The sequence below is a fragment of the Bombus huntii genome, chromosome 7, assembly GCF_024542735.1.
Source record: "Bombus huntii isolate Logan2020A chromosome 7, iyBomHunt1.1, whole genome shotgun sequence".
NCBI classification, from domain to species: domain Eukaryota; kingdom Metazoa; phylum Arthropoda; class Insecta; order Hymenoptera; family Apidae; genus Bombus; species Bombus huntii.
In genome coordinates this window covers 8445054-8455015 of record NC_066244.1, presented here as the reverse complement: position 1 = coordinate 8455015, position 9962 = coordinate 8445054, and the positions used below count along the sequence as shown (strand labels likewise).

At 41.2% G+C, this 9962-nt stretch overlaps 2 protein-coding genes across 3 annotated transcripts; one reads left to right on the top strand and one right to left on the bottom strand.

Annotated features, from left to right (window-relative positions):
• Positions 1–172: 172 nt before the first annotated feature.
• LOC126867621 (cuticle protein 16.5-like) lies at positions 173–1275 on the top strand. Of its 2 annotated transcripts, none has more exons than XM_050622319.1 (3): positions 173–333; positions 483–648; positions 978–1275. In XM_050622319.1, the coding sequence occupies exons 1-3, from the start codon at positions 322–324 to the stop codon at positions 1031–1033; spliced, it is 234 nt and encodes a 77-aa protein (XP_050478276.1). In that variant the 5' UTR covers positions 173–321; the 3' UTR covers positions 1034–1275. The 2 variants fall into 2 exon arrangements, with proteins under 2 accessions (XP_050478276.1, XP_050478274.1); XM_050622317.1 differs by having other exon boundaries at positions 975–1275.
• A 1213-nt stretch (positions 1276–2488) lies between these two features.
• On the bottom strand, positions 2489–9962 carry LOC126868128 (elastin-like). Its single transcript, XM_050623349.1, has 6 exons — positions 9905–9962; positions 9547–9802; positions 9300–9458; positions 3951–3997; positions 3222–3477; positions 2489–2876 (listed from the first exon to the last, which is right to left on the bottom strand). Exons 1-6 carry the CDS (start codon positions 9914–9916, stop codon positions 2812–2814), a joined length of 795 nt encoding a protein of 264 aa, XP_050479306.1. The 5' UTR covers positions 9917–9962; the 3' UTR covers positions 2489–2811.

The window sequence follows — 9962 nt, the reverse complement described above, 5'->3', positions numbered from 1 at the left end:
AACTTCTGCAACATTCGCGCGCCGTTGCGTGCGCAACCCGCGCCATCGAGATTTCTGATGCAACATTGGCGCTGTACGAGTTCATCGTTTTAGATCGCTGTCTTGATTTACGGATTCAAGTCCCCGACCACGCCCGCTCGCGACAAGCCGCGATAGCCTGGCCACTATGAAACCGACTGACACGCGTTCGTACGGGGTGGATGACGTACGCGGCGTAGATATAGGTTGGAAAATAAGAGTATAAAAGACAAAGTCGAAGCTAGGATTTTCATCAGTCGCTTGCTATTTCGAGTTCGAAAGAAGCTCAAGAAACCCAACAAAATGAAATCCCTGGTAAGATTGACTTGCAAACACGGTTGTAAATACCAACTGTAATCGTTTGTAATCGTTGATAATCACGATGGTTCGCGATATTAATGATCTTTATTGAATGTCATGTATAAGTATAACATGGTAACAAGAGGATTTTATTGTATTTGAAGTTGATCCTTTTCGCCATCGTTGCCGTCGTTGCGGCCTTCCCTGAACCAGAACGAGAACGCCGTGGAATCCTTGCGGCTCCAGCTCTCGCAGCCCCAGCATGGGTTGCTGCTCCCAAAATCGCTGCTGCCCCCGTTGCCATCGCTGCTCCTAAACTCCTTGCGGCTCGTAAGTATCTTCGATTTTTATCAATTAAGAAAAATATGAATATCGTGTACAATAGACAATACGATAGATTCGTGTAATAGAGGAAAATGCACAACTGATTATTTCTTGCTATGGAGAAATCGATATCCAGGGTTTTTTAGGGAAATAACATTTTGATAGATTTTATTACATTTTTTTTATTCATATACCGTCGATACATTTTGATTTATGCATTCATTCGAAAATACGTTTTCATGGAAGTTTGGTTACTCCATAGTGTTGTCATGAATAATTACAATGTTGCACGAAACAGTACAAATTAAATGTAAATTTTCTGTTCTTTTCAGCAGCAGTTGTAGCTGCTCCCGCCCTAGCTGCCCCAGCGTGGGGATTGAAAGGATGGTAAATCACTATTTAATATCCCGGCGTAACTGGACCTGAAGTATTACAGTGAACATCGACGATGGGAATTTTTTCTCATCGTGAAAAATTCGAATTTGGCGATTGGTCACACCCGACACCCCTTTTCGGCCGCAACTCCGATCGATCCCCTATAATCGGCACCATGGAAAATTATACATTTCCCCCTTCCCATTGTAATTTAAATTTTTCTATCAGATAATAAACTTATTTTAAAAACCACAAAAATACCTGCCTGCGTTATTTTTCTTCGAAAACATTAAGCCCTCTAATTTGTGAGGCTAGTAAAATACGACAAATAGAAAGGAACATAATCGAACTACATCGGCGGTATAATCGTTCGTACATAATTCAGTTGAAATGTGTATTATCCAGAAAATTCCCAACGATTCAAAATGTCTGGCATTATTCGGTCTTTCGATTTATATATTAATTATCGTAGTTATATATGCTGCGCGTTAATAACGTATTCACCGTTTAAACACTCAAATGGTATGATTAATCAGTTAATTATAAATGTATGACATTAATGCAACAGTTGGTGCTGTCGCATTGCTAAAGAATCGATTTGATAATTATCTGATGCCAAAAGTAATTGAACTGTGATAATTAAGTATGTTTCCTCGTTGTAATACAACGCACGCCTGTTGGCATATTCTCTATAACGTCTGATTCGGTCATTTTCGTTCCAAAATCTGTAATCTACATTTGTAAATGACGAAACGTGGCCAATTATTTATGGTTAATTGAAACATTTAACATGTATCACTCAATTTTAAAGGGTTATTGTTCATTATTAACTCTATTGCGATCTTCAAACTTTTACGTATCAATTTTCCTCTCGTGTCAATGAACGAATAGACGTTTAATTTTTCAATAAACTTTGCAATTTAGAATTAAAATTCTTAAAATTTTTATAAGAGATTATAGAAAATATCCTATTATTACATTATTATATATTATTTATGATTATAGAAAGATTCGATTTGCTTGAAAATGATTCAAAGAACACAGCACAAGCTTAAGTAATATAATAGTACTCGTTAAAGTACTCGTTTATTAAATTTACTTGGAAGAATTCCCTCGTCTACAATTTACAGTCGCTTTTACGCAGTTTACAAGCCAAGTCATAATCAAGGAAAGTAGTTGTACTTTAAATTGCAGTTTCTAAGTTGCAGCTTCTTGGCCATTGGTAGGCCTTCCAAGTTGCACCGGATTCGTTATTTCACGTGTCTTTTCATTGGCAGCGGCCACAGGCGAGGAACAGCAGTAATACGTTTAACAATCTAATTAGAAACTGGAACAACTGGTCCTCGGAGGACGACGAGTGGTGGATAACTTTTATGGTTAGTTAAATAGTATTAAACTTCACTTAAACGAGTCGTTGTCTCGGTTCGGCTATTGGGATTATACTTGAAATTGAAAGTATTGCAAAACCAAGTGACTGTACAATGGAGCTTCATTTATTAATGTACAAAAGCGTAACAAGAATATGGCTAGTTACAAGAAGAAAAATTCGCGAAAGAACCTCGTAGAAACTCGAACGCGTTGTTCGTTTAACTCTTATCGAACAGATTTAATTTATAAATAAAAAAAAGTTGTCGTTGTTCCATCGTTCTCGATATCAGGAGATGTGTTCTGTTATCGAACAACGCTGAGCTTGGATCGAAGTCCCGCGGATGGAGATCGATGAGTGGCCGCTTTCAGGTTCACGAGAGAGATCGTTCGAGTTGTCTTGGAGAATCCAGGGTTACGGTTGACGTTCTACCACAGTAGACCGGCTCCTGGCGCCACCACGGTTCCTGCGGGACCAGCGACCACCGCGGAACCTTCAAAAGAAACAATTTGTTTTACATTTCTATTTTCATGTAATTTCTCTCGCTACTCTAATAAATTCATACTTTAATATAATCCTTTACAATGAAGTTTGATATAATATAACGAAACAGTAATGTACTGTATATTGTACTCCGCTGTTGTATTTAAAATGTTCACTACCAAATTGAATTTCGTTAATCTCCAGAGTTCGTCAGAATTATTAACCGAAATGATTTCGAAGTTTCAATAACCAGTATTACCATACTTCGCTGGTCAATCTGTTATAATTACCAAACTTCACGTACAAGATCTACGTTTAGTCGAAGCAGTTCAAAGCGATAGAACGTATAAGTTACCGGCAGCCGGTCCCACGACGGCGGCAGAGCCAGCAGCAGGCCCAACTACTGCGGCAGCACCTGCAGCAGGCCCAACCACGGCTGCTGGTGCAGCGACAGGTCCGATAACCGCAGCCGAAGGAGCCACTGGTCCAGCTACTGCCACTCCAGGTAACACACCACCCAACACCACTGCACCATTGTGTCCCCAGGCTAGGGAACGACGTTCGCGCTCGGGGCTAGCTGAGGCGACGGCCAGGGCGGCAACAAGGACGACCTGAGATGTGGTTGATATAGATTTAAGTGTATGTAGCTCTAGTTCGGTATAGATTATTTAGGCAAAGTCTCAGAGTTTCATTCAACTTGTTTAAATCGTTTAGATTTCAGTGTTTCGCCCAACTTGTTCAGGGCTTTAAATTATCTAGACAAGACTTACGTAAAGATCAAGATCAATCTGAACAGATATCAAGATATCAAGGTAAATGTAAATTGTGGTAAAAAAATCTCATGCAATTATCTAATGCTACTATAATAGTCTAAGACAGGTAACTATTGTTCGATCAAGAGATTGTATAAAAAAAGAGTGATACAAAAAGTGATATGATTTGATGTTTCTGTGATACTTCGAGACAGGTAGCTACTGCCTGATCGCAAGATTACACAGAAAAAGCGTGATAAGAACAGATAATCAAATCAATCTAGTTGAACTTTCGATACAAGTGAGAAGTTTCGAGGAAGAATATATCTCACCAAGTATTTCATGTTGATTGCTGTATCTGTCTTCAGCTGACTGGTGACTGATGCTCAACCCTCTTGACACGCCGCCTTATATACGCGATCGATGATCCTGGATATCGTCGATGCAACCTTCAACCCCGCATGAAAGTGGGAATAACAAACGAGACAGGGCGCGGTCACAGACAGCCGGGATTAGAGTAGGCGACATAGCGGAGTTCCGGGTCCAACGTCACACGGACGAGTGCTGTTATCACGCGGAGACGTGTTTCAGCCTCGAAACGTGTGCGCACGGCCTGTTACCACAATAACGGTTTGTCGCGAGGGGAATAGAATTTTCGCGTTGGTCAGCAACGTACGGTGTGGCAAATTCGCTGATCACCTCGTTCCAAGCTCATTTTCGCCACGAAATTCTCGCCATGTATTTCAGCCACTTTGATAAACGTTAATAACTGCCGCGCGCAGGTGTAATTGTTAAAATCCGGGACCAAGCCAGGGAAATTCTGTCCTGTCCGAATTATCCGTGGTTTACCAGGGGATAATCAGAACAACGATGTTTTTCGTGGGAACAACCAGCGATTTTAATGGATCCCTTACACGCTCCGGGTATTAAGGGACGTGTTTATATTCGCGATGTGTTGCGAGTTGAAATTTCAACAAGCTGAACGGTTGTCTAACGAGGTTGAAAAGGCTATGGGGGAATAACGAGCCCATTGTGTTTTCAAGACGCGCGATGTAGTTATTTTTACGTCTATTGTACTGTTTTTACGTTACTTGTTTACTGCAGATGCACACATTGATTTGGAAGATTCTTCAAAAAAGATCAAGTGTAATACACCGTACAATATTCTGCAAAAGTATTAGATATCACATAGTATGATGATGAGCTTATAATGGCAATTAATCATATTTGTAGGGAATCAAGTATTTGTACACGACGTTATTTACATTTATTATTTATGTTTTTTATTTCTGGCTTTCCTGATGCATAACCTTTTCAAGTTACTTTTATTTTTATTATTAAAAATAGACATTTGTTAAACATCAATAAGAATAAGTACTTTGTGCAAGACTTTTGCACAGTACTGTACATCACGAGGATATCAAATCACATTTCTTTTTTTTCATTACAACGACAGGTAGCAGTACAATATACGAGACTCAATACATGTTAAGGAAAAAGGGAAAACGAAATGGGATAAATCAATTTCCAGCTACAAATTCTGGGAAACGTGGGCACAACGAGTCGATTGTTCGCAAAGAATCCGCATGGTAAAGAATAAACGAGCGTCGATGGCGTGCGAATAAAACAACGGAGAGGGTGGTTGGCCGTTTCGCGTGCGCCCTTTTATTTCGTCCGTACCGTGCCGAGCAGTTTTTTCGTGATGACCATGGGTGATCCGTCCTTTGAATCCGCGTTGGCTGGCACCGGTCTGGAACGGTGTAATTGCGCGTGTCAGATTTGTCAAGTTGGAAATCGCGGTGACTTGCGAGCCTTTACGTCGTCCCCGTTTGAATTTATGGCGAGCCACGTTTCCACGAAACGTTGCACTTCCACCAAACTTGGGAAGAGTTCTCTCCGTTGATAGAATAATTGGGGAAACTTGGAGGAAGAGAACGCGTCCCAGTATAAGTTGCTTCCGCTGTTTAGGTGGAAAGTTAGGAGGAAGAGATGGCGAGTCGACGTTGGTCACGTTTTGAGTTCTCGAATAATCGAAGAAGCAGGAGTTGTTACGGCAATGCTAACTTCGTGCATTAATATTTGTTATCGTATTAACCACGTCTGCCAATATTATCGTGCGAATGTTCTCCGTAACTCGACATTCAATCGATTCTAAACCAATAACAATTTCAACTTCTATACCAGTGTTAATGAGTCGCAAAGCCGCCGAACAATTCACCACTGAACGATGTCGCATTTTCCAAGAATGGCACGACACGCTATTGGCCCACTATGTCATTTTATTATTCTATTACATGGCAGTTGCCAGCGGACGGAAGTGAAATTCGGCCATCGACGTCCACTTCTCGTTCTATTTGCGATTGGCCCGTTTACGTGACCTTTCGGTTAGAGATCGACTAAAAAAAAAATAGAATTCACGGCTAGCGACGAATTTCGCGTGGTTCTAGGGTAACAGAGGATTCCCAGGGGGTGCGTCGAAAATCGCAATCTGAGGCTAGGCGAGAATATATCGAAAAGTCAAAGTCTTTGTGACGAGAGTTGGCGAGGCCGCATTCCTTTTCAAGAATATTCCGTTTGATTCGCAGACGTCATCTTTTCAATGGTTTTCCCGGTCTTTGTGTCAAAGGCTATCGATTATCGGGAAGTTTCTGGCCCTGTTTGCGTGACGCTACATCTCGTTCCCTTCCATCGATCGTCTCTCTGTGCGCCAATATCGCTCGTGTCACTCCTTTCGTGGAAGATACGCGATTATTAGTGGAAACGTGGGATTCCGATTAATATTTCTGAGATTGGGAGTAGGTCGAGTGAAAATAGTCGCAAATGCATCATCGGGACCGGATTTATCGATGAGGGGACTCCGTTTCAGTCGAAACAGTTCGGTCGTCTGAATTCTTCTTGACCTTTTGATAGAACAGTGAATTTTTTAAATTGTTCCCCGCTATTTAAAATACCTCAAGCTGACTACAGATCTGATATTTCTGTTCTCCATTTCCAGTAAAAATAAACCATAAATCTAATTTCTAGACTATACAGTATCGTATATTTGTCGTTATATCGTATCGTACTCGTGACAAAGAAACAAAGAATTCGCAATCGACATCAAACGATTTCACGAAACATTTACAACCATCCCTGATTTATTCGAATGAACACTTCGAATCAACCAATTTCGATTTCATTATCGTCGCCTGTTAATCGCGTTCTATCAACTTACACAGCCAATATCGTGTCTTCTCGAACTAATTAGTTCGTTTCCAATGCAATCGCTTAACGATCGGGCCCGCGTCATATTTTTTATTTCGCTCGACATAACAACGATAACAGTGACAAACCATAATTAGGTGGTTCGTACAATTAACGTTATTAACATAGACGATAGCTGTGACAGTAAATGAACCCGGACAAACAGGCCTTGGATCGATGAAACGTGTGTACTAACATGCGAACGGAGAATTAAACGCGAATAGCGCGTTGTTCATGTTGGTAGGCTCGCACGAGTACACGACATCGTGGCCGATATTGCGCTAAGCCGCCGGATAGTTCTATGCATCTCATTGTGTCGCGTTGCTAGGTCTAGAATATACCGTTAAGTCGTTGCATTTGAAGGACAAAGGTATCTAATTAATTCGACAGTCTCGTGAAACCTGTTATGATCTCTGTCCACTGTTTCTAATGCGTCTGAGTCGTGTTCGTAATTCATTTCTAGCAGCGAAGATTGACAGAGTTGAAAGGACACTTGTAATCTATCGACCATCAAAATGACAAAAATATTCAAATTGATCTTGGTTGTATCAAACTTGAACTTCGGGTGATTTATTTCCATTTAATGACGTGTTACCACTTTTTATGTGTTACCACATTTAATACGTATAATATAAAAAAAGGGGGATATACGCTTGGTCTAACATATATTTAAGTTCGAGTTGTCTCGGGATAGTATAAGTTGTAAATTTAAGCTATAAACTAAGAATCGTAAGAGTGCTGGGGAAGAGAGAAAGAGAGAGAGAGAGAGAGAGAGAGAGGGAGTGTAAGTAAGAGTGTATGCCTTGGTGACGTCAAAGCTAAATGAGTAAAGGAGTGGGAGAAGGGTGCGAGGGTTGAGGGTCAGCATTTTTTGACCTGGGAAGACAGAAGTTGTGAGCCGAGTGTGAGAATAAGACGTACGAAGATATTGTTGTCAGCTTTTGCATTGGGAATTGCCTGTTAAAATAAAACTAAACTTCACTTCAAACAGAACATCCTTTCTTGTCCTTACTCTAGACTACTTAAATACTACATACGTATTACTACATTTAACTCTGAGGAAAGAAAATTTTCCTACACTAATTTCGATGAATAATAACAATGGATTAATAAATAGCGAATTAAATAATTTACAAACAAAACATTTAAAAGCTAACTTCAAGCTCTTATCCTCCTTGTAATTACTCAAACAACCTTGCAGCATTCTACTTTAAAATCCGGTTAAAATTACTCTGGTGGCGAAACTAATTGAGAATAAACTAAAAGAGAACACGTATATATTTACTAATTACTTTTATACGTTGAAGTTGGACGATCTCGTAATCTGTACTAATTACAACAGAAAAAACAATTTATTAATTAAACCTTCTGCTTCTCTCTTCTTCTTTATTCCATTAGTTTCCACCCACCACCTGCAAGAAACTCGAATGCGTATCTCCATTTTTTCAGAACGATAATGTCAGTCGGTGTATATCTCACGTTGCGACATTGTTTATCATATTTGACATCACGAGCTCCATAAATCCATCGCATACTCGCGGACGACCGTTACAGGTCCTTGAAGAGAAAATCCGTTCCAGTCTCGTAACCGCGACAACAGCCACGCTACCGTGTCTCGATTAGCGTGACGAGAGGAAAAATAGCGGGCGGCCGATCAGTCGGCTGACTTGTCGATTGCCGTACTTGACAGTGAATCGATTATGACTACATAATTCCATGGATCGAGCGGTACGCATTGTTATCCCGGTCTGGGCTTTCGTTTTGACATTCTTCGATGATTTTTCGCATCGACATTAGCCGACTATGGTGCACAGGTGCAAGCTTTGCCTTTCCCTCCCCGTTACTGTGATCCCAACGGTGGCACGGCAGAGGTGTACGTTGAAATATTCATGATGGGGATGCCAGGTGGAGATCTAGCCGAGAGTTGTCTCTAAGCGCGTTCTGAATCGCGCGCGCAGTTACAAAATTATTCGTACGTGCCTTTTTGTGTAGGAGCCAGGGCTGGATTGCCATTGCGCAGCTGACGTATCGATCGTCCGACGCGTCGATTCAAATTCCCGGATTTGCTGCGGCTTTTCAGGGTATTTAAAGCGATTAACCACGTGGAAAAAGGTATTTCGAATACCTGAAATTTTATAAGAGGCAAGCCTTTGTGCGGAAATTTGATTTTGATTAGCAAACTATTTTGCAACCACAAAGGAAAATAGTTTGCTTCGGATGTAGGAAATTAGATACTCCTCTAGAATTCGAGATGTAATATAGTTTATTTTATATAATTAAACAGATACATTTGTATAAGCGTATACGTAGCCGAACACGTAGGCAGTGATCTTGCCACAGTTAGGAATGATTTATAAGTGGTCTGAATAGTTTTGAGTAAGGTACGAGGTACGTTGTATATCTATGAGGCTCGGTTTTATTTGACTACCAGGCGTGACCTCCGGCGATAACCGCGGAGGATGAAGCTCCGATTACCGCAGTTTTGGTAACGGGGCCAGCGACGACAGTGGATGCTGCTGGTCCAGCGACAACCGCGGCTGCTGGAGCTGCCGCTACCACTGCAGGTGCAGCGAGTGCAGGGGCAACGAGCGCATTACCTGAAAATTAATTTATTTATTACAATTACTATCGAAATCTCCCGTGATATAAAGGAAATAAACTTGATTTAAGAAGGTGGTCACTTACTAACGACAACGCCCAGTCCCGGTTCAGAAACGACAGTAGGTCCAGCAACCGAACCAACAACGGCACTCGGGCCGGCTACGGCTCCAGTGACTACTGCAGGTCCAGCAACTGGTCCAGCTACTTTAACTGCTCCAGCTGCGGGACCAGCAACGACCGCTGATCCTACATGGGCACCAGCTACGCTTACAGCACCCACGAGTGGGCTGACAAGACTCGGTGCAGCTGAGCAAACCGACACGATTGATACCAGAACAGCCTAATAGAAATATGATTAAAGAATTATTTTAAGAAGTAATCAACACATGTCGATACCGTGAAGTTACTATTGATGCAAATAAAATAGAATCGAGAAGCTTACCAAATATTTCATGGTTGCTGCTTTATTCTTCAGCGTTGTCTATCACCTTAATTGTAAG

Coding starts and splice junctions, on each gene's coding strand:
- LOC126867621 (XM_050622317.1), top strand. Junction 649..974: donor TCCTAAACTCCTTGCGGCTC/GTAAGTATCTTC, acceptor TGTTCTTTTCAG/CAGCAGTTGTAGCTGCTCCC.
- LOC126868128 (XM_050623349.1), bottom strand. Junction 9,459..9,546: donor GGGACTGGGCGTTGTCGTTA/GTAAGTGACCAC, acceptor ATTAATTTTCAG/GTAATGCGCTCGTTGCCCCT. Junction 3,998..9,299: donor CTCCGCGGTTATCGCCGGAG/GTCACGCCTGGT, acceptor GTTGAGCATCAG/TCACCAGTCAGCTGAAGACA.